The following is a 25,822-nucleotide window of genomic DNA, read 5'->3' as shown; positions in this document are numbered from 1 at the left end:
GCAATTAATGTTGAATCAAGAAATGACATTGCTTTTGTTTATTTATGACATATATATTTAGCTTTTTGTCTGAATACTCCCAGAACGGCGCAGACACATCAACGCAGGACTTTAAATGCAAACCATCACAGGTCAGATAAAAAGTCCACACCATGTATTGTGTTGTAAGTTCATCAAAAGAATAATACTCAATTGCTACCACATATTTGACATTGCACACAAGACACTGTGTCGTTACAAGGGTAATACCATGGTTCTGAATTATTATATTCATATTTCATGATACCGTCATGGTACTCCAAGGTACTTTAAAAATACCATGGTTTTACTACGACACATGTCAATAACATGGGGTTATCACAGAATTAGAAAATGTAAAATATGGTGCTTTTTATTAAGAACAGAATAAGTTATACAAGGAAATAATGGAAAATATGTTTATAATACAAGAATAATGCTTAACAAATGTTTTGCTTTTTGAGTATTTAAGTAAACATAAGTGATAAATTTGTTTTTATACATTTAAAAAAAATCAGTGCCCTGTTTAATCATCTTGCCCCTGTCCCTGCTGAGGTCTGTGCACACCACTGGTCAATTTAGGATTAAAACATGCACACACAAAAAAATCGGACAATGCAATGGACCAGGATAACACTTCACAAGTAACAAATAATATAGCCTATTATTACAATATTATAATAAAATTACTATGTGGCCACATTAGAATGATAAAATAGATAGATAAAATATAAATGATACACCTAGTGGGTGGTTTTGCTCTTAATTTTGTAACATTGGTCATAAAAAGCTTCCTGCCTTTGCTAGTAAGTGAACATTTTGAAAAAGAAATATGAAATTGCAAAATGGGTCCGATCTTTCTGACTAAAATCACTTGAGCGCACATCACATTTACAATTTCTAACCTCATAAGTTCCCAGGAACACTTGAACACACCGTTAATTACAAAATTATTTGAAATTACAGTAACTCTGTGCCAACCAACCCCGGTCTCCCCTTTGTTGGTTTCCATCCAACAAATGTAATCATTTCGAAACTCTGCATAAGAAATCCATATGGAAATGCTTGGAATGCGGATAAACTCTAAAAATGGAAACATTTCTTCGAAGATAGCCCTTGACATTCGGAACTGTTTAACCCACAGCTAGCTTGTCATTAAAGAGGGTCTTTACAATCTGATAGAACAGTTTAGAGAGCGGGTGTTCACAGATATGTGGAGGCTCTCAGCTTGTCAGTATCTAAACAGGCTGAGAAAAGAAAATAGGGGACACTGCCTCTAAAATGAGTCTCAATGAGGAGAGAGAGAATGGAGATACTGCCTCTTAAACAAGTTTCTGTGAGCAGAAAGAAGAGTGTGCTGCTTACGATCACCAGATGCAAAGAGCATCATCTTCAGGATCAAGTTGTGTGTCTAAGAATGATGAATACATGCTGAATCTGAGCCCTGTAATCAGTGATGGAGCAGAGACCTCTGACCTCTGACATACTTGCCATTTATGCATTTAACTTTTTAATTCAAAACAACTTAAGCCCAAAGTATACTTTGTTTTTATCGCAAACGCTTAGCGTCTACATACAGTTGAACGTTAACCTTTCAAAATATTCCTCATTTGACTGTGGTCACATTCACAGGCAGTTGCCCCATGCATGCTACAACTGATATGAGAGACTATTTTTCTTCAAGTGTTTATCGCCGAGCTGTTTTGTGGCCCATTTCAGTTTATGGAGGCCCATGGCCCTGTTTCACGGGCGACCAACCAGAAAAAGTCCCGGTTGTCCCGATGACCAGTCCGCTCCTGCCACTACATGTAAATATAAAATCTAATAATTCCCCCCATGGCATTTATATACAGCGGAGGAGATGTTAAAATGAGGAGCACAATATAGTGAGGATTATCGCTTAATTGATATATTTGTTTTCTGTGGGTGAAGAGGAAAAACAAGGAATATTAATTTATGAAATCCATGGTTATGACCATTTTTTTAAAGCTAAGGTATATTAAACAAGTGTAATACTTTAATACTAAATAATAATGTAGTGAGCGTAACGCATAAAAAAAAAAAAAACATGCACTACGTCTCCAAAATCCACTACGCATGGGATTAGATCCAGTACGTCATCGCGCTACAGTCTGCAGTGAGGATCCTGTCGAAATATGAGCAAACAACAACAACAACAGATCTGAGACTCGCCTGAGAAATGTGATGATGATGATGATGATGATGATGATCTGCGCCACTAGAGGGAGATTGATCAACTGGATTGACGCATTTTACACCTGTGAATCAAATAGACAGTGTTGTGTTGATGATAACACATAAACCTCTCAGTTTACATGAATACTTTTTCGACTAGAGGGTGGCAGTGAAGTTATGTTTTTATTTTTCGTCTGGGTGGACTAAAAAAAAAAATAAAAAAAAAATGCGTCACAAGCAAAACCGAAAGTGAAGAAAAAACATTGTGAGTCTTTAACCAGAAACATTTTGAGGTAGTTTCACGAGATATGTTTCATTCAACAATGTATTCATATTTCCGTTTGAGTTTATAATATATTATATGATGTATTTCTGTAGTTCTTTACAGGTGATTTCAAGCCGGATCTTTATATTTCGGATGTGTAAACAATCTGAGGTCATCAAAATAGTGGACACGTGATCATTGAGTCGATTTAAGATTTAAAAAAAAATAACATAAACTTTATGTTCACTTAGACTGGTGACATTTAGATACCTGTTTCAGTTTATTGTAGACTTAAAGTCATCATGTGGAATGGATTTATATCCTGATAGCAACAATAAAAGTTTAAAATCATGTGATTCTGGATGATGATAACTGCATTATTTCTGAAAGCTCTCGTGACTTCATATAGAAACTCTGTACACAAACATCCATCCATCGTCAACCGCTTATCCTGTGTACAGGGTCGCACTGTACACAAACATGTCTGATACTATTCATGCTCACATAACACTGACGACATCAGAGCTCAATGATTTCATTATGTTTGAAAAAGGGAACTTAAAAAAATGGTTTGACAAAAGGTGCGTCCCAAACCGCACACTTTTGCTCTATTTGATGTAATTTTGAAGTGTAAGTAGTGCGAGTAGTGTGTGGTGTAGTCGGGGCCATAGGCGCGTATATATATACACTGGCGGCCACAAGACTGGAATAATGGACAGATTTTGCTCTTATGGAAAGAAATTGTTACTTTTATTCACCAAAGTGGCATTCAGCTGATCACACTGTATAGTCAGGACATTAATAATGTGAATAATTACTATTACAATTTGTAAATACATTTCAGAACTTCTTAAACTACTTTAAAGAGTTTGTATCAAAAAATCCTCCACATGCAAATGACAGCTTTGCAGATGTTTGTTATTCTAGCGGTCAGTTTGTCCAGATACTCAGTTGGCATGTCACCCCACACTTCCTGTAGCACTTGACCTTTCACCCCACACTTCCTGTAGCACTATAAGTGGCTTTCTCTTTGCAATTCTTCCCACAAGGCCTCCTGAGTCTTCTCTTTACTGTTGTACATGAAACTGGTGTTTAGCAGGTAGAATTCAATGAAGCTGTCAGCGGAGGACATGTGAGGCGTCTATTTCTCAAACTAGAGACTCTGATGTACTTATACTCTTGTTTAGTTGTACATCTGGTCTTCCACATCTCTTTCTGTCCTTGTTAGAGCCAGTTGTGCTTTGTCTTTGTAGTGTACAGCTTTGTATGAAATCTTCAGTTTATTGGCAGTTTCATTGTATAGCCTTCATTCCTCACAACAATGATTGACTGACGAGTTCTAGAGAAAGCGTTTTGTTTGTTGTTGCCATTTTTTACCTAATATTGACCTTATGACATGCCAGTCTATTGCATACTGTGACAACTCAAAAACAAACACAAAGACAACGTTCAGCTTAATTTAATGGACCACGTATCTTTCAGCTGTGTTTGATATAATGGCTGAGATAGAAACACCAGCTTACCATCTGCATTCTGTATTCTGATGAATATGTTATAAGCCTCCAGTACTTGTATTTGTCACCATGCAAACAGGAGAGCTCCTTGATGCAAACATAACCATAATGGTACATTTTCATAACATGCAAATATACTGTAAATGTAATGCCAACTGTGGAGGGCGAGGAGGAGGTTGGGGCGTTGTTATAATTATTATTAAGAATGATTTATTTTCCATTTCAGGCATGCGCCAGGTAAAGTGACATGCATAACGTAGTAGATAGGCATGTATGTGGTTACTACATCTCAAGAGCTGAAAAAACTAATTTAACATGCTTTTATTTGTCTTTTATTTTTCATTCATTTACTCGTTCATTGTTTCATTGTTGGCAAAAACATTGATATTACTAGTCTGTAAATTTAGCTGATGCCACTACTTCACACTCTGTTAGGCCATTTTAAAAGAAGGATCAAATAGTTGTATTATCGGCCTTCAGGCACAATTCTTAAGTTCATTATTAAGACCAGCAGCACCAGTGAGACGCCGGTAATGTACAGCTAGCTAAAGCAATCACAAGTGCAGACAAGTCAGTCTTGAACGGTTCCAGAGGCTATTTTGCCCGAGACGGACCGCTTGGAGAAATTGGAACATCCAATATGGCAGATGTAGAAACGGAGTTTGTATGTTGTAGACAAACTTTTTGATTTTTACCTTTTTTTTTAGTGCAATTTTTATATAATTTAGATTATTTGAATGAATCATATATTAAAGCTACACTATGTAACTTTAAAAAAAATATAAAAAAATGTTATTAATGAGAGCGTACAACAAAAAACATCTACCTAACCATGTCTTTACCCAAATAGACTTGATAAACCTATAATAATGATTTATATTTTAGAGCTTTTGGGACGGATTTCACAGGAAATTGCATACATACGTCATTCGCCCGTGCATGTTGACATCATATCCGTACACAGAGAAAATGAGCTCTGGCTACTCTAGCGTGTGTGGTGTGGGAGTAGCGTGACGCTGAAAGTTTGTTGTCACAATTTGACGAGAAAATTCGATCGTTATGTCTCTCGGGTGCATTTACAACTTGCATGTAATGTGGTCAAGCATCTGATACCAATCCGATCACTGAAAACACATTTGAATTCCAGGTGTAAATGGGGCCTCTGTTGCACATTGAACAACCTCAGGTAACTCAAAATGACTCAAACGATTTAAATCCTGAAAATATCTAATCTACCACAGACATATTAATGCTTTAAGGCTGGTGCAGACAGTTGGCACTCAGAATAATTTACTTAAAATAAAAATGCACAAAAAAATAATAATCAGATTTTACATTCCACTGAGCAAAGATGGCAGAATATCTCTGATAGTCCTGCATACTTGTCTCTACTCCTTTCTCACTCTCTGCTCTTCCACAAGGCCCAGTGTACTAAATGTTCTCTCAGAATGCTTATATGTGCAATTATAATGTAATCTGTGAATTGTTCTGTTTCTTTATTGTACAGTATCAATTGAAATGCCTGTGTGTGATTGGTGAGATGGTCTTAAGGGATCCTGTTCAGATCAATTCCAATGTATGGTTCATTACCCTGAGTTAAAGATGTTTGTTTTGGGGATTTCCCCTCGATATTCTCACACAGTGTGTTGTTCACAAAACTCATATTTAATTTTTATGATGAAAATATTTGGTAAGGTTGAATAAATGTATTAAAAGTAGTTGTACTGAATTTTTCATTGATTTTTGATCAAGCAACACAACAAAATCTTTTAAACTTGTTTCATTTAATCTTTAGTCATTTAAACTTTTTCAAGTTGTTTTCAAGCTCAAAAGGACAATTACCTTTACATTTATGTTTATTTATGTGTGCTCTGTAACAAAATATAATCTGCCAGATGACGTTCAGTCCAAACGGGCAGTCCCTCCTCTGGTCGGAGTAAAAAACAACTCGTGACATTATTAGCGAATAACACATCACTACACCTTATCCAGGTAACTAAAACCGAAAGTAAAGAAGAAGAGACGCCATTCCGAGGCGTTGTGCCGAAACACTGGGAATATTTATACGACAGTATTTCTGGTAGGTTCAGAGGGCATTTTTCATATAACACTGTTGTCATATAAAAATAATCTGCAATTTGGGTTTCTGCAGCTGTTTAGGTGATTTTAAGCATATTTATATTCCGACTGTGTACAGCACCTGAGGTAAACAAAATGGTGGAAACTTCGACGACTAGTGATTCTCTTAGACTGGTAAAATGTTGTTATTTTAGTTTATTATTATATTATATATTGTTGACTAAAAGTGATCATGTATAATGTTTTAAATTTCACGATATTTCTAGTGCTGTGAATGTAAACAATCCGACTAAAAGGTTGAAGTTAAATGTTAGTTTATCAAAGTGACTGATAAATGTCTGACAGAATTCGGATCTGCAACATCTAACAACTGGTTTAACATTTGAAACTAGTTTTGCTTTTACTGCAATTATGAGATTCAGACAAGTAAAAACCATTCACGCTGGTGTGGAGCTCGTAATTAGGCTACAAGTTGCAAACGGCAGTCACTTATTTCCAGGGATTTCAGTACAGCGTAAAAATGTGACGTGGTAGTGTAGGCGTTCTCCTAATTCAAAATTTGCATCAACAAAAACATTTACCGATTTCCCTATTTTGTCTTAGATTCTCCATGGCTGTTCCATCAGTTTGCTGTCGCTGTTATGAAAAGCCCGCGGAAAGAAGGCACTATAATGCGCATTTGTTTTATGTCATGGCCACGCCCCTTGTGCGTCGCTGTACTGAAACCCCTGTACTTTAGTGAATGCCAGTTGCAAACTTTGAATTTTTGGAAAAAATAATAATAAAATAGCCAGACGCAAGAGGAAGATGACGTTACTCTCACGCCACGCCTCAGGTAACAGTACTTCCGGGTTCTTTTGAGCAGCAGATTTCAATGGAGATGGACAGCGCTGACATTTTTAAATAATTTACATGGTCTTTTTATTTGTCATACTTGCATTCGTTTCAGTTGTAAGGTTATATTTAGGTGGTATATCATCTGATATGTGAACTCCCCAAGCGCGTGTCTGTTGAAACCAAGGACATCTATGTTGAAAGTTCTTCCTGTCAATCAACCGCTAAAACAAGATTTAAAACATTTGCCTGTTAGGTGCCTTTAAAACGCATTTACACGAGAAAGACTTCTTCAGTATGTCTTCTCTCAACATGCAAGCAGTGATAAGTGTGACACGGATGAGAAAGACTATCCTACATATAAAGCTGAATAATACAGTTAATAATAATTAATTTTATAATAAAAATTATTCAGAATCAGTGCACTACATGTCATGTTTGTGCTTAGATTAAATCCAAGGATAACCGGCAGAAAAGGTGCATGAAATTTGCACACTTTCTTTTAATCTTGTACATTTTGTGCACTCTATTGTTATGCACTGCAGCAACACACTGACATTATGATTGATGTATGCAGTCATGAAATTACACAGCCTCCTTCTTTCGAAATCTGAATCTGCTGTTGGACAGCATTTGTAATAATTATCCATATATATATTTTTAAACCGGCAGATGAGTTTTCAGATAATGCATCCTCTAGCCTTGTCTTCTTTTTTATTAAAGCAATGTCCTCCTCTGGCTTGATGTCCTATAATGATAAATAGCGGGGACATTTGTGCGATTGGATCTGTACAGTTATCAGATAAACAGACTCGTAATGTGTGCTGGGGCTCACAACCTCCTGAGTGCCAGAACTCGCACCGTGTAGCCCGGCCCGAGTAAGTCTCATTAGAGCAGACGCGATAACAATGACGTGATCAGTGAGAAATCATTAATTATGTCAAACACTTAGTTTATCCTGATCCACCGATCCTGATGGAATAAAGGTCGACTGATAGTTGATTTTACCGATAACGAAGTTGGCAGTACCTTCCGATAACTGAATAATCAACCGATATTTTTACAAAATTGATACTGAATGAAAAAATAATACAAAGTAAAATAGTGCTGAATTGTATTATTAGTATTAATAGACAGTTCTGACTGAACCATGAAAATGTATTTTACTTTTTCAAATGAAATAGATATCAATATAAATGTACAAACTAATATTCAAATTTTAATGTCAGCTGACTTTTAAATTGACGCTAGAGGCTGTAGTTTCCTTGTTAGCGCACCCGCCTCTCATGCCGGAGACACCGGTTTGAGTCCCGTAAGGAGCAGGTAGGACAGGAGCGTCAGAATGGTGCCGTGACCCGGATGGGAGTGAGGTTTAGGGGGGTGAGTGTATCGGTGGCCAGCTGATAGATAGCTGTGCAATATGTATAAACCTCACTCTCCTAACCTCAAGAGGTGCATTAGTGACTGATGCTAGAGGCTGTAGCCTTTTAGAGTCCCGTATGGAGCGGTTAGAACAGGAGCATCACACTTAGTCCACAAGAGGGCGCAAAATATACATAAGCCATTCAGCACTGTTATATTATTGCATTGAACAGTCATATCCTGAGGTTAAAAAAGAGCATTTCATTCAACTAATGTGCATAAAATGAATAATAAATAAAATGTTGTAGTTGGTCCATATTCTCAAACATTTATATTCAAATGAGGTGGCAAAGGCTTCAATAGTCAGTTCAAATGGTGTTACACTTGCACTGATGCCACAGTATACTACCCCAGACTCAAGCTATACAAACACACACCAGACGAACGTTTCCCTTTGTTTTTGTTTATTCAGTGTCTCGTGCAGGAGCGATGTTTTTTTAGGTGATGTGTCTTATTAAAAAAACGTTAAATGCATATTGATTTGTTGCACCAATCTAGACTTTTTTAGTGCAAGAATGGGATCGATCTGATGTCATCGTGTTACAGTGAGGATAAAAAAAACATCTGAAGTGTTCCGCTCCATTCAGAGTGTAGTCTCACGTGTCAAAAAAACTCCACAAGGCTTCAGTGAAGTCCCATTCTGTATAACGACAGCGGACCCTTCCCAGCCGCCCCAGCACCAGATGCAAGATTACTATGGTAACCTTAAGGAATAACAGACAGATGCGTGTTGTGCACATTCTTTCAGATTTGGGCATCGAATCTTCAAATAATGACAAAATATGATGCATTATATTTTGATTAGGCAAACGTTTGTACATTTTGTAACATACTATTTTATAACAGCCTATAATAATGAATAGACGATACATTGGAACAACAAGATGCAATGCAGCATCCAAAGACGTTTGTCAGACATGTTATTATACATGCAGTTATGAACATGTAATTGCCCCTTGAGCACTTGATGAGTACTCGAGTAATTAGTCAGAGTACTCGAGTAGACAAAATGACCAAATGCACATCCCTAATTTATATTTGCCTTTTTATTCTTAGGCAAGACAGTTAAAAATTACAGGGAACTGTTGAGGAGAGAGAGGGAGAATGAAACGGACGAGCACTTTAACATCATGAGCTCAAACGCGTCTGTCTGATATTCGGACCATTAAAATGACACTGTTGCACACCGGTCTATTATTGTAGTAACACGATGGCACATAACAACAAAATTAACCTTGACTGGTCATTTACATGTCTCAGTCTCTTCAAGAGGCGTTTGCAAGCAGGCGTTTCTTGTATTCGAACTAGGTTTATTCTGGAGGCAAGAGGTGTCAAGCACACATTTTGCAGTGAATAATAAATACAAATTAAAACATAAAAATAAATTCAAATAAAATAAATTTAGCCTACAAACAGGTGAAAGTCCCGTAAGTCTATCAGGGATTCTTACGGAAGGCAGGGCTTGACATTAACAATTGCCTGGATTTTTCCAAGGGCAAGTAAACGTGAATTTTACTTGTCAGATCGGACAAGTTACCTGACTGAAAAAATACCGGGTTTATTTGTGATTTAGCGAATGCCTGTATCACTTATTATAAAATAATAATAATATCCAGCTATTGAACATAATCGACAGTGCCTGCAATTCTGTGCTGGATTCTGAGTATTGTATCTATTTAAACACCTATTTATAAACCATAAAGCTGTCAAAGTTGCAAGCATGTATCGTCGGAGTGATCCATGTTATCCATGTTATCACGTGGCTTGTTGAGCGTGTTACCGTGGAGACTTAGTGCATGTGGAGGCCTGCACTATTCTCTGTGGCACCCACGCACACCTCACCATGCGCCCCATACTATAGTGACCAAGAGGATGTTAACCCATTTGACTCTACCCTCTCTTGCAACCAGGCCAATTTGGTTGTGTGCATTTGCATTCATAAGGTTTACACTTTAGAAAAATTGTTTATATAAAATGTTGCTTTATCCTTGGGCTTTTTGGATAATCAGTCATAAAAATTTGTTTTATATTATTTGTATGAATCCTTTATCTCCTTTTGAAGAAATTATTCGTGCCATTCCAAATAAGGTATTCGACTTCGGGCACATCCCTAATTTGAAGGTTATTTTCCTCTAATGCTGCAATGAATCAGTTAAGAGTAAAAACCCTCCAAATTGGATCAGTCAGTCAGTCGGTCTACGTGTATCTTTATTTTCTTAATTTGTTTCTATATAAAGGTCTGAAATCGTTCTTAAACTCTCTGAATAAAGACAAATTTGGGACACTGCCTCTAAAATGAGTCTCAACGAGGAGAGAGAGGAGGAGAGCACTACCTCAAAAACAAGTTTATGTGAGCAGACAGAAGAGTGTGCTGCTTATGAGCACCAAACGCAAAGAGCAGCATCTGCAGGATCAAGTTGTGTGTCTATGAAGAATGATGAATACATGAAGAGTCCCGCATTCAGTGATGGTGCAGAAACTTGTGACTTCAGGTAATATACAAGCCATTTATGCATGTGGCAGATGCTTTTATTCAAAACGACTTGTTGTGCATTAAAGCTATAAAGACACTAGCCAGTGCTTTGAAAAGAAATTGAAAGAGAATCAACAGACAGATCTAAAATGTGGTTTTGTTTGTCTTTTGTAACTATCACTAGGAGGAAGAGAAAAACCGCAGCATCTCCAGAACCTAGCTTTGTGTCTATGAAGAGTGATGACTCTATGGTGAATCCCCCTGAATTTAGTGATGGAGCAGTGACCTCTGACCCTTTGTGAGTAAAAACATGAAGTTTTTGATTTACTGTAGTGCGTCGCAAATGATACATTTATTAAGAAGCTCAATGGAAATAACACTATACATTCTCATAATGTGCTAGAGAGATTAATATTCTCATCCAACATATGTCATATCACACTGTCACATTAATAATATCTCTGATGTTCTCCAAGGGTTATTCTGACCAATTAATTGTCTTTTTGTGGTTTTATTTTCTTCATAGTGGGGATGCATATAAGATAATCAGATCTGTGGAGTTCTGCCAGTCTCATATCAGGCAACAAGATACAAATCCAGTCATGCTGGAGGAGACTGAAAACCTGCACCAACCAGTAGATGATGTTTTTCAGAGAGTCAAAGACCAACACAAAACCATCATGAAGAACAAGTATGAGAGCTTATTTGAGGGAATCAAACTACAAGAGAATCAAACGCTCCTGAACAGGATTTACACACAGCTCTACATGATAGAGGGAGAGAGTGAAGGGGTGAATGAAGAACATGAGGTTTTACACATGGAGAAAACAGCAAGAACTCAACACTTACAAGGCACTCAAATCTACTGCAATGACATCTTTAAATCTGAAGCAGGATGTGAGGAGAAGAGAACAGAGCAAATAAAGTCTGTTCTTACGAAAGGCATCGCTGGAATTGGAAAAACCGTCTCTGTGCAGAAGTTCATTCTGGACTGGGCCGAGGGAAGAGCCAATCAGGATGTAGATTTCATGTTTGTGCTTCCATTTCGAGAGCTGAACTTGATTAAAGATGAGCAGTACAGTCTTCACAAACTTCTGCTGGACTTTCATCCTGAACTTCATGATCTGGACTCAAAGATTTATAATGAGTGTAAAGTTGTGTTCATCTTTGACGGTCTGGATGAAAGCAGAATTAAACTGGAGTTTTCAGACATTGAGAAAGTTTCTGATGTGACTGAGACTTCATCAGTGGGTGTGTTTATGTCAAGCCTCATCAAAGGAGATCTGCTTCCCTCCGCTCTCATCTGGATCACCTCCAGACCAGCAGCAGCCAATCAGATCCCCTCCAAATACATCAAGCGTGTGACTGAGATTCAGGGATTCAATGACCCTCAGAAGGAGGAATATTTCAGGAAGAGAATCAGTGATGAGCATCAAGCCAGCAAAATCCTCTCACACATTAGAAGAACAAGAAGCCTCCACATCATGTGCCACATACCAGTCTTCTGTTGGATCTCATCCACTGTGCTTCAAAACATCCTGAAACAAGATGACAGTGCAGAAATCCCTCAAACTCTGACTGAAATGTACATCCACTTCCTGCTCATTCAGATCAATATGAGGAATCAGAAGTATGATGAGAGAGATCCAGAGAAACTTCTGCAGTCCAACAGAGAAGTGATTGTGAAACTTGCTGAACTGGCTTTCAAACAGCTGATGAAGGGTAATGTCATGTTCTATGAGGAGGACCTGATTGAGAGCGGCATAGACATCACTGATGCCTCAGTGTATTCTGGGATCTGCACTGAGATCTTTAAGGAGGAATCTGTGATTTATCAGAGGAAAGTCTATAGATTCATACATCTGAGCTTTCAGGAGTTTCTGGCTGCTTTCCATGTTTTTCACTATCTTGTAAGCACAACTATGGATGCCCTGAAATCTTTTGCTTCACTACATAATTTGCTCAAAGGAGCAGTAGATGAAGCTGTTGTGAGTGCAAATGGACACCTGGATCTTTTCCTGCGATTCCTGCTGGGCATCTCACTGGAGTCCAATCAGAGACTCTTACAGGATCAACTAACACATATAGAGAACAGCTCAGAGAGCATCAAGAACATTTCACAGTACATTAAAGACAAAATCAAGAATGACAAACGTCTTTCCACTGGAAGATCCATCAATCTGTTCCTCTGTCTGCTGGAGATGAAAGATCAGACTCTGTACAGTGAGATTCAGGAGTTTGTGAAATCAGACAAACACTCAGAAAATAAACTCACTCCTGCTCAATGTTCTTCAATCGCCTACATGCTTCGGATGTCAGAGGAGGTGATGGTTGAGCTGGACCTGAAGAAATACAACACATCAGAGGTGGGTAGAAGAAGACTGATACCAGCTGTGAGCAACTGCAGAAAAGCTCTGTAAGTAATACATTCTAAACTCATTCAATAAGTGTTTATACCTATACTTTTTCGGTTACATAAGTTTTACAACTTTGAACCATGGAGAATTTGATTAGTCTTTTTTACACTGATAACTTCTTTCATGTCAATGTGAAAACAAGTTTGATTTAAATTTAAAATGTATCACAGTTAAAACACAAAAGAGTTGTTTCACTAGGGATGTGCAAAATGCCATAATTTCAAAATCAACTAGTCGGTGGGTTAAGTCGACGGTTAATCGACTAGTCGGTCAATAAAGCCCTGTATAATTAGGCTAGAGTAATTTTCACAAGACACCAATCAGATGCATTTGTCAAAGGAATGTTCTGGGTTCAGTACAAGTTAAGCTCAATCAACAGTATTGTGGCATAATGATGTTTACCACAAAAATGTATTTTGAATTGTTCCTCATTTTCTTTAAAGATAGCAAAAATCTGGTTTACAGTGAGGCCCTTATAATGGAAGTCAATAAGGGGCAATTTTTTAAAGTTAAAATACTCACTGTTTCAAAAGTATAGCCACAAGGCATAAACAATATGCATGTAAACACCATTTTAGTCTGATAAGATCACTTACCAACATTTTCTGTGTAAAGTTATAGCTAATTTTACAACTTCGTCAGCAAACCCCAAAACCTTAAATTACTGTAAAAATTTCATTTTAAAGTTGTTACAGCTCAAATAATACATGGGTTTTCACAAAATAATTAAAGTGCTTTTATAAGCTTCACATTTCTGTTTAAACTCTCCAAAAATTCACTTCCATTGTAAAATATACTGCAAGCAAATGTCATGACTAGGGCTGCAACTAGGGTTGCAGTGGTATACCGGTTTCACGGTATACCACGGTTTGAAAATGGACGGTTATCATACCATGTACATTTGCTTATCTACGGTATTGAGAAAAAAAAGCAACTGGACGGAGAATCTCACATGCGCATCTCCTTTCCTTCTCGAATGTCTGTCAGACTCCTCATCAGACACACACAAACATGCAGCAGAGAAAATGTCTGAGAGAAGTGAGGCGAGGGGGTCTGACATGAGTGTGTGTGTGAGTTAAATCAGTGTTTCTCAACTGGTCTTTTCAGACTGGGTCGAGGACAGCAGGGAAAGCACAATGCCGTGGTTCTCCCATTGAAGATATTTCGGCTGTCGCCCAAGTGATCGACTATTTAGGACTGCCGAGGCAGATTTAATGATAATCTCGCAAACAGCTAAAGACTTCTCATCTGCACTTTCGCACGAGTTTAATGAACTTGCGATCACGATCTGCTCTTTTATCTGGCACGACGCGTGCGTGCAACAACCGGCTTCCCTCGATATTGCGGAGGGCAGACATCAAAACTGATGTCACCAATTTAAATTCTAGTGAGACTTTTCTAGTTTAAAGTGTTACAGAGATTGTCAATTCGAACTTCTCAAACAGTAGCAGCCCTGACATGCCAAACAGCACTAAGGAGGAAAAGAGTAATTGTGCTCTGCTCCAAAATAAATAAATAAATAAATTACACACCATCACCTTTACAAATTTGTTTCATGATTTTACATGAGTAAAAGTAACTGTTATATTTTGTCAAAATGTTATAGTTTCATATGAAGTCATCTAAAGTTATAATCTATTAGACCTCATTTTATATCAACAGTGGCAGTTGTAGTTAACGTTTCAAGATGTGTTTCAGCTAGTATTTATTTTTCATAAATACTGTAATTTATTATTATATTACTATTATTTAAGACTAGCACACTGACATAACCATGGTAATGAGGAGACTTTCCTTCTGTGTAATATGTGTATAAATATGTAATTTTAGGTAACAAATGGGATAATAATGGACTCATATAAGTAAATATGTTCTTAAATTGTGTAATACCAAGTGACGGTTATCATACCATGAAAATCCCATACCGTTGCAACCCTAGCTGCAACTAATGATTATTTTAATAATCAATTAATCTAACGATTATTATAATGATTATACAACTATTTGACGATTATTGCAATGATTAATCATTAGCTCTTAACCGATTATTCAGCTTGTGCCCCGGCTTAAAAGGTTGTATTACTAACAATAAAGAGTACAAAATTATCTTTTAAAAATACCTATTAATGACATTCACTGAATTAAAGTGGGGGTTCAGGTCTGGATATTTTGCTGGCCATGACAGGGTCTTTATCTGGTGGTACTCCATCCACACCTTAATTGACTTGGCTCTGTGGCATGGACCATTGTCCTGCTGGAAAAAACAATCATCAAAGTTGGGGAACATTGTCAGAGCAGAAGGAAGCAAGTTTCTTCCAGGATAACCTTATACGCATCCTTCACAAAGATGAATCTGCCTGATTCCAGCCTTGCTGAAGCACCCCCAGATCATCACCTGTCCTCCACCTGGTCGTCTAAAGGTTAGATAGAGACATGGAGAGTCCTACAAGCCAGAGTGTCTAGCACCCACTGTGAAATTTATTGAAGGATTGATGATGATTTTCCCAGCACTCAATGACAGATTAGCATATTTTAACTTCCTCCCTAGGCTGCCTCCAGTCCTTCTTCCCATGGGACAGTAAGCTCAATCATTATGACTTTTATAGCTGACGCTGAACATAACACTACACCAGGCCTCATGTATGTAATGGATACTGCTGAAGGAAATTTCAGCTGATGCCAAGGTCAATGGCCTTTGAACAATAATTTCCAGGTGCCAAGACTGATCTTGCTTACCTCTGTGCAGTGACGTGTGGCACCTCCCTTTTTAACAAACCTAATGCACTTCCTTTGAGGAGCATGATGGCCTTTGTTGGACTTTACACACCTCTAGAATCACCGGCAGCTTTCCTAGGACTTGGTCATGCTGCCACCTATATGGTCCTTGTGCCAAGGCAGTCTTGCACCCAGCCAACATGTGCTGCAGATTGAATGCATTTGTTGAAAAAAAAAAAAAAAACATTAATTTTACAACTGTGACAGATCACTAGCTCTCTTATGAAGGATGAAGCAGGGTACTGCGATGTCAGATCCAAATGAACTTTATTTTACAATATGCAGTAATGTACACAGTCCATTTTATCCCTCTCCACTCTCACTGCAAACACAAAACAGCTGTTTGAGGTGATTTCCTACAGGTTTCAATCCTTGCCTATCCTGGCCTTGTTGCTCGGCCACGCCCCCACCAACACATAACCCCATCACCCAATTCAGGCCGGGGACTATCCGGCCTGTCACTTACTCCCCCTCCTCCCATTTCTGGAGACAAATCTGCTACAGCCATCTGTGCCCCTGGTCTGTGGACCACCTCAAACTTAAAATACTGGAGAGCTAGATACCAATGGGTGATCTGCACATTGGTATCCTTTATGCAATGGATTCACTGGAGGGTGGCATGGTCCGAACCGAGGGTGAAAGCACGTCCCAATTCATAGTTCCGTAGGGTGAGGACTGCCCAATTGATGGCCAAACACTCCTCAATGGTGCTGTACTCTGTCTCTCACAGCGAAAGCTTGTGAATAATGTACAGCACCAGACGCTCCTCCTCCACCATCTGGGACAGTGCTGCTCCCAACCCCCTGTCCGATGCATCCGTCTGCAAGTTAAAAGGGAGAGAGAAGCCAGGAGAGTGCAATAACGGTCCACCACAAAGTGCAGCTTTCACTTGCGTGAATGCCTGATGATACGACTCCATCCACCGGACTGGGTCTTTTTAGTCAGATCAGTCAGCATGCTGGTGACAGTCAAATAATAAGGCACAAATGTCTCACCTCCTTCTTGGTCTTAAGGCTTGGGTAGGCTGCAATCAATTTGGAGACGCACCTGCCCATGACCCAAGTGGAAGCCCAGATACCGTACTTCCACCCTTCCAATTGCACACTTCTCAGGGTTTGCTGTGAGTCCTGTCCATCTCTATGGCTTTAGGACAACTGTCAGATGCTGCAGGTGTAAGCGGTCTGAGGATTCTGTCCATATGCCGCTGAAATGTACCCGGGGCCCTGAACAAATTCTTCCAAAGGGGACCTCGATCAAAGGAAGGGTGCGTAATTGCGCTTTTCGGATGGCCAACTGACATTTACGGCATGCTTCACTCCACCTGTGGACATCACAGTGAATGCCTGGCCAATAGAAATGGGCCATCCCATCATTGGATTATAATGAGCCATCTGGAATAACATTTCCTGATAGTCAAGGTCCTGGGTAAGATTTGTATGCACTTCATTTAGCGGAGAATATCTCGACTGTTATAGACTAATATGATCCCATTGAACAACATGGGATGTGTGCCAAAATCTCTAACCGGGACGAAAGTCCTGAAAATGACCACAATAGGTGACACTAATACCATACTACACGTATACTATAAATATGCGTACATATAACCTCTTGAAGCTACAGATTTTCTGAGGTGATCACAATGTTCATTATATGAAATGGCTTGACTCTGTTTTGCAAATTATTTGAAAATGTATTTGAAATTGTTACAGTTTTTTTCGATTGCTTAACGACAGTGAGCACAACTGGAGCTACATGTGCAAAACTCTAACTACAGTCTGCACAGCAGCAGTTCATGTGGACCAAACTCTAGTTCGTTTTTCATTGCTTGAACACAGTTTTCAAAACTCTACATACTTATCCCATGACTTTAACCACAACCTGCACAACACTGTGGATTTACAGCACTTTGTTCAAATGCTAACACACTGCTGTCAAAACTGTGAACCACACATTCAAAACAGAATAGATTTCAGCTGAAAGGCTAAGCAGGTGTCTTGTTTTAGACTTGTTAGTGAACACACACACATATATATATATATATATATATATATATATATATAGGTAGAGCTCAGAAAGACTAATTTTGGAAATGGAACAAGGAAGACGGGTTCATGGAGGGAGACAAAGAAGACAAAGAGCTGTTATTTTAGATGAAATAAGGGCTACACTTATAGACCATGTTGTGAACCATGGTCTCTCATTGAGAGAGGCAGGGTTGAGGGTGCAACCCAATCTGCAAAGATCCACAGTGGCATCTGTAATGTGAATTTTCCATCATACAAACAGGTGAGAGTTACATCCTTACAGTAAATGAAAACATTACAGGAATTTATTTTGTATTGCAATTATAGAATATTTACACAGATATATATTACAGTAAGTTTGACTGTAAAATATATTTTTACAACAGGACCCAAAGGCTGCCCCCAACAGGAGGAAGAGCAAAAATATTTTCAGATGCGCAGGAAAATGCTATTGTTGACATGGTTGTTGTCAACAATGCAATAAAACTGCGGGAGATTCAAGATAGAGTGCTGGCTGATAATGATATATTTGAAAATGTTAATGTAATTCCATATATTACTACAGACTATTGAAGCAAACTGCTAATTTTCATTTACCTTAAAGAATTGTTATGTTCTAAAAATGTAAATAAATCATGTGAGAGAATGTCACTCTTTTCTTTGAAGAAAATATGACTTTGTATGAAGTCACTGAAATTGTTCAAACTGTAAAGATGAAAAGTTTGTATTTTCTGTATTGTTGTTTGATGCTAGTGTTTTTCCTCTCAGTGTGTTCTGAGTGACAGTGTGTGTTATCTCAGTGAGGGTTGTGTATAGTGTTTGCTGCACTGAGCCTGTTTTGAGCCATGTGTTAAGAGTTGTGTTGCTTGGAATGAGTTTTGCAGGTGATGTGAACTGTTTAGCTCAGGTGACTACTGGTAGTGCAGACTGTAGTTAGAGTTTTGCACATGTAGCTAGAGTTGTGCTCACTGTCGTTTAGCAATCGAAAAAAACTGTAATTGCCTGAAAAAAATAATTGTCCCCATCTAGTACATCACTTCTATGACATGTACAATTATATAGTTGTGTATTTATTTTGTACTTATTTTTAATAAAAGCATTAGTGCAAGGCCGAAAAGTGTTAAAAAAACAAAACTATATTTAAATAATTTTAAAAGAATGTTTGTCACTTGATTTCATGGCATTGCTGTTATCAATGTTAAAACCTTTTTTAATGTTTTAAAAAAAAACAATTTAAATTTAAATAATTTTTAAGGTTAAAGTTCAGAGGCTGCTTAAATATAGGGATTTATCCCAGCATGTTAACAAGTTATTAATTAACATTTTAACTAATATTTAAAAAAAATTAAATAATAAAAGAAAGAACAACAGCCAAGTTGTCCTTAATTAATAAAAATGAATGTCAACAGGTTACCCTCAGAGTTTATAGGCAAAAACTGAACTGAATGGAACATTTTTATACTTTGTAGGTCAAGATCACAAATATCTGTTGTGTGCTTTAGAAATCATGAAACACAGCACACGAGTCATATGGACTACTGTTTACGGACACAATTATTCACTTTTGGTGGAAAGCGAAGTGCATTTTAAGGGAGCACAATACAATTGCACATCAATTTCGTCATGAATAATAAATATATATATATATATATATATATATATATATATATATATAGTCTGACAGCTGTGCGTAAGGCAGCACTATGTAACAGAACATCGCCACTATGTCACCTATGGCTGAGTCCCCCTATGACTAGAAGGAAGGAAAATACTTAGTTTGAAAAGTTAACAACTGGTGAGGGTATGATTCATAGTAAAATTAACCTCAGATAGCTTATTGCAGCCACTGTTTTTATAGATCACATGTACATTATCACATATTTTTAAGCTCCCAATTTATTAATATATATAGTAGTTTATTTGAACTGGATTGCAAAACTTCTTAATGTTAATATTGTATGTTTTATTTTAGAAACGTACTCTTGCTGACTGTGTAAACTACAGAAATATTGATATTAATCAAATGTGGCATTGTATATGTTGCTCACAATTCTTAAGACTATGCTAAAAATGTATATCTGCTGAATGCTGCAAAATGCAGAAGGTGGTACTTGGCCTAAAATGTTAGATTTTTGTGATAATTTTTATGAAATATTAAAAGTATAAACAACTTTTCACAGCCTTATTTGCTCATATTTACCAAGGTTGCCAGTATTAGTTGAGGGCAATGTATGTGTTGTGTGTAAAATGCATATGTTAAAATGTAAGTTAACAGCAAATTGATCAAATTTAGACTATTGAATATTGATGCTCTTTCATTGGGAGGACTTTGAATTACTGCATTGAGCAAGCAAATTAATTGCTATAACCCTAATTGTATATATAACCTTGCAATATCTGCATGGCAAACTTGAAATGCTCAGTTTTACTTGTGAATAGCAAGCTTTGTATGCAAACACAATCAAGGGAACATTTAAGACTGTAGATTGAAACTGTATTGTAAGGCTTCAAGATGGTTTTATCAGGATGACCAATTTGGTCCTTAATAACATATTAAAATTGTCCACAAATCTCACAAAAGTTTTTCTTCTTCATCTCTTTAGTCTTGCTGGCTTTAATGTCACTGGTCAGCACTGTGAAATTGTAGCTTCAGCTCTACAGTCATCAAACTCCCTCCTGAGAGAGCTGGATCTGAGTAACAATGACCTGGAGGATTCAGGAGTGAAGCTGATTGCTGATGGACTGAAGAACACAAACTGTAAACTAGAGATTCTGAGGTATTTGATAAAATAGCATTGATAAAACTGACTTTAAGTCCTTTCAGTAGTTTCAGAATCCCACATTTGCCCTCTGCCATGGTCCTGACATACAAGGACTGTAGGATGTTAAAACAAAACTTAACACTTCTCTGTGTAAAGCTCTGTCATGTGGATGGCATAAAATAATCAAAGGAAGGAAATCTGTTAAAAGAAAGAGACCATTTAACAATGATTTTCATGCTGAAAAAGTGCAGATTCTTCAATCAGTAAAGAACAATAATGATTTCTTTGGTATCTCATCTTCACTATTGATGTGTGTTTGTAGATTATCTGGTTGTATGGTGACAGAAGTTGGCTGTTGTCATCTAGCTTCAGCTCTGAGTTCAAACCCTTCACACCTGAAAGAGTTGGATCTGAGCTACAATCACCCAGGAGAATTAGGAGTCAATCTGCTCTCTGAGAGACTCAATGATCCAAACTGCAAACTGGGCAAACTCAAGTATGTTGGGCCAAACTTTGGCATGGTACATTTGTGTTAGTTGATATGTTTAAGAATAAAACCAATACAATACTTTGTGGAGATGTCACAAAGTATTACATACAAAATTTGGAAGGGCAAATTATATGGGAAATTGTGGTTACTATTCATGGACTCATAAATTGTGGCAAAACTAAATGTAAGCTTTGTGTAGAGTTAGTAGGTAGTTATAAACATAGCAAAATCTTTCCTTTTCACTCATGTGCAACTTCACAAAAAAACAACAACATAAAAGTCTAGAAAAACACAACATAAAACTTAAACTTAAAGAAAATGAAAATTTTCATAAATTAATCACCCTCATATTGTTCAGGACTTTATTTCTTATTTGAAACACAAAAAATGTTTTTTTATTGATCATTTAATCCAGTCCTGTTGGCTGAGTTCATTACAAGAGCAGTATACAGTGACTCACTTTAATATGGTTTTCATTTTAAATTTGTACATTTATGTACAAGATGTTAACATGCAATTAAATGTTATTTATGTATCAATTATAAAAAATTGTCGACAAAATTTTTCGTTGTCGAATAGTCGTTTGATCTAAGTAACATGAGATCAGATATGAAACTAATGATGCCGCAGGAGAGCAGCACTGCAGCTCGCGTCTGACTGAGGAGAGGAAGAAGACACAGCTTAGAGTCTAGATGTACGCAGAACTTACCAAACATCTTCAAGTGACGTAGATCGCAAAGTATGAGGAAATTATACAAAAATGCTAAATAACCAAATGCAGAAGAACTCCCGTTAATAAGCTGAGCCGTAGATGCCATTCCACTGAAGTAAAACTTGCATGTCAGAGCATCTTTAAAGGAAAACATAACGTAATGGCTTACCACGAAGTGAATCATAATACATGTTGTAAAAGATATTCAGGTTCGGGTATGAAAAAGGAGGAGACGGGGAGAAAATAGGTAAGGCTTTTATTCTCGGATCTTTGTGTGCAGCTGATGCACTCTTTTTCAGGTTTTTCACTCTCAAAAATAAACAAACTTCTGCACAAATACTCAATAGTTTCAACATGTAATATACACAGTTGGCAATGCTGCACACTCATTCTCTTATCGCTGTAATGAGAAACTGCTGTTAGAAATCATGTGAACCAGCTTGACGAGCCACACCATTCCCTCTCTCTCCCATCACCACAAGTGTTGCAGTGTGTTTCTTATCATGAAAAAAATCTGCGTTAGAAAGAAAAAATCTTGTTTTCTAATATAAATATCTAAAACTCCTTTAAAATAAAGTACATTTAATTTAGCTGCTAAACTGCAGAAGAAAAAATTGAAATTGAATGTTGATTATATTAAATATTTAACCATTTTAAAATATTTATAAATCCTTAAAACAAGATAAATTTACCTGATGTAACATATAAGATATTTAGATTTGCTTGCAGAGAATGTATAATGAATATAAGTGTATTTTGTCTTTACTGCACTGGTGAACAAGTGAAAAAAGATACATTCTCTGAAAGCAAGTTTAAATATATTATGTTGTTTATCAGGTAAATGTATCTTATTTGAAGGATTTGTAGATTAACAATTTAACAAAAAATCATTTTTCCCTTTAATTCAATGACTATAATTTAGAGGTATTTTAAAAAGATAATTTTGTCATCTTTATTATTAGTCAGAATGCTTATTACAACCTTTTAAGTCAAGGTACAAGGTGAATATTTGGTTAAGAGCTAATGATTAATCATTACAATAATCACCCGAATAGTCAAATAATCCTTTTAATAATCATTATATTAGCCGATTATCAAAATAATCGTTAGTTGCAGCCCTAACTGAATTAGAGATGTACCTGTGGATGTATTTAAAGGCCTACCTTAAAACTCAGTGCCTCATTGCTTGCCATCATGGAAAAATCAAAAGAAATCAGCCAAGACCTCAGAAAAAAAATGTGAACCTCCACAAATCTGGTTCATCCTCGTGATATTCCTTGTTTTATGTTGCTTTAAGTTAATTTTTATCATTAAACCTTTATGTTGACTGTTCAGCTGGTTCCCGCCTCCTCCTTTCCCATCCTTTTACTGTTACAAATGTGTTTGGTTTTAACCAGGGTCAGAAATGAATCAGGTCAAACATGACACTGAAGGTGATAAAAATGACCCAATAATATTGCACATAATTTCTATTTCTTAATTGTAACATTGGATATTTATTTTTCGATTCTAGACATAGTATATGCTGTACGTATCACATTACATTTATTTGATGTTCATTTACAGGTAATTTCTCATCTGATCATTACGTTTTAACATGTATTTTATGGAATTTATTAACTTGCAGTATTTGACGTAATATTGTCTTATTTGGTATGGTTAGAAAAAATATGTACTAAAAATTCCCTCAAAATGGTAAAACAATTCCCCTAAACATAACTCCAGGGGGCAAATGTTGCAAAATAGCTTATTTTAGAAATGCTTTAGCCAGTAGTGAAATAAATGCTATACATCCTCAATAAAATAATAATAATAAAGCAAATACATATCTCAAAGTCACCAGAATTGAGTGCTTTGAATGATTTGGTGTTATTTTGACCAAAGAAAATAAAATGTCTCTGCAATAAGGGTAATAATTGGATTTATTTATATTTAAATATAAAATAATAACAAATATTTAGATTCAAAAGTTTGTGGACAAACTTTAGGTTGGCTTGAAAAAGCCTGGTCTGAAAGTTTAAGATAGATGGATGGATGGATGGCAAAGAGTGAGACAAAGAGATCCAAAAGCAGAGGACCAGTTCAAAGGATTTATTAACAATAAATATTTATATAACTTACACTGTGCTGGCAAAGACTGAGGATACCGGCACCAGCTGCATTTGCGGGGAGGGGTTTGAGGAAGCATGTGGGCCTTGGCCATTCAATGGGCAAATCCGTGAATCCTCAGTTGAAGTGTAGTGAGGTGAAGAAAACAATGCCCAGCAGACTGGAAGGCAGTCACTCTTCCTACACACGGGCAGAGATGAGGAGTCCTCTATTGAAGTCCTCTGTTTCGTGAGTGCAGAGAACAAGCGTGAGGCAAACTGGAAGGCAACCACACTCACGACATGCGGGCAGAGACAGGCAACTATACAGATTAACGAGACAGGACCAAATGGGCCGTGAATTAGTGAAAGGCATGTGCTGCTAGTAAGATAATCATCAGTGTGAGCAGAGTGTGAGACCCATGGGAACAATCAGTGTGAACAGCGTGTGGGACACATGAGGGAGAGAAAATAACAAAACAGCCAAAACAAACCGAAGTACCCACCTCCTGGCATCCCCAGCAGGATCGCCTCTGGCAAGGTAAATCTGCTGGAGATGCCAGGAGGTGGGTACTGTCACGGTTCCAGTGAGTTCATGATTTATGGACTCTCCTCAAGTCCATAATCCTCGCAGTCAACCCCTCTGTCCCCCTGCCTAACCTCGATAAACCTCTTTACTGTATATGTCGGAGAGCCCTAAACAAGATGCGGAAGTGTTGGGATGAAAATTAGAACATAAAACCAGTTTTATCTTGGAAATTTATAAGGGAAAATCACACTTAAAGTGTTATACTTAAGGGAAAAATGTGAGGTGTTTTTTGCAACCAGACATTGGGACTTATTTGTTATTTTTATTAAATAATATATTAATACAATAAATCTTCATTCTGTTTAGCCAATAGTGTGAGGTTTACATGGTTACATGGGCTTGCCTTTCTCAGTTTAGAAAGTGGCATCAACCACATGATCATTTCGATCTAGTGGAATTATCTTGTATAATTTATGGCAGAAAAAATATAATATGTTTGTTGAAAATGAAAATAGAAAAGGGCTAATACCACTTGCATTGTAACCAAAAGTTATTATAATATTATATCATTTTGTGCAATAAAATGTTGTCATTTCACATGTGGTTTTAAAAGTGTTTCAACATTAGTTTTTAGATCCCAAACTTAATATCTTACTCTGATAAATGTGATCAACCCCATTACCAAACATACAGCAGAATTATCAAAACCATACAATGCACACAGATATAAGGAACTTCCTGTTTCACATTTTTGCCCTTAATTTGTTGACTCACCATGGCACCGTTCAATATATCAAAAATATTTTCACATTTTGGAATCTTCAATGTCTTGGCATAATATTGCCTATGTATGGTGCCAGTCACATTAATCCCTTAAGAGGAGTATTCAAAGGTTCAGGTCCTGCAATTTTCAAAATACGCACAATCAATCCAAAATGGCTGACTTCCTGTTGGGGTGGGGTGGAGATAATGACTGTAATTTTGAAAGTTGCCCAGTTTAATGAGAACAATATATGTAGCAAGTTTGGTGACCGTAGAAGAAACTGACCCTAACTTTTTTGTCAAAAGGTGGTGCTACAGAGCTTCCCAGCTCTAAGTTTTGCCTAGACCTAATGGCCGACAACTCTAACATGTGAATATAAATAAAAAGCAATAATGACATTTAATGCATTGCCATGGCAACACTATTTAAGTTATCAAGAATCCAAGAGTCTTGACATTA

At 37.1% G+C, this 25,822-nt stretch overlaps 1 protein-coding gene across 2 annotated transcripts in view; it reads left to right on the top strand.

Moving 5' to 3' along the window:
- Window positions 1-6,008: 6,008 nt before the first annotated feature.
- LOC127651726 (NACHT, LRR and PYD domains-containing protein 3-like) overlaps window positions 6,009-25,822 on the top strand; it is a 38,149-nt gene continuing 18,335 nt past the window's right edge. For both annotated transcript variants that reach the window (XM_052137708.1, XM_052137707.1), the window contains exons 1-6: window positions 6,009-6,073; window positions 10,566-10,820; window positions 10,986-11,099; window positions 11,328-13,217; window positions 20,624-20,797; window positions 21,105-21,278. In XM_052137708.1, coding sequence (XP_051993668.1) covers window positions 10,624-10,820; window positions 10,986-11,099; window positions 11,328-13,217; window positions 20,624-20,797; window positions 21,105-21,278 — 2,549 coding nt within the window. In that variant the 5' untranslated portion in view covers window positions 6,009-6,073; window positions 10,566-10,623. The remainder of the gene's footprint in view (window positions 6,074-10,565; window positions 10,821-10,985; window positions 11,100-11,327; window positions 13,218-20,623; window positions 20,798-21,104; window positions 21,279-25,822) is intronic.

The sequence above is a fragment of the Xyrauchen texanus genome, chromosome 11 (assembly GCF_025860055.1).
Source record: "Xyrauchen texanus isolate HMW12.3.18 chromosome 11, RBS_HiC_50CHRs, whole genome shotgun sequence".
In the NCBI taxonomy this organism is placed as follows: Eukaryota; Metazoa; Chordata; class Actinopteri; order Cypriniformes; family Catostomidae; genus Xyrauchen; species Xyrauchen texanus.
Note: the sequence above shows the minus strand (reverse complement) of the source record. Positions and strands in the feature narration are given on the sequence as shown.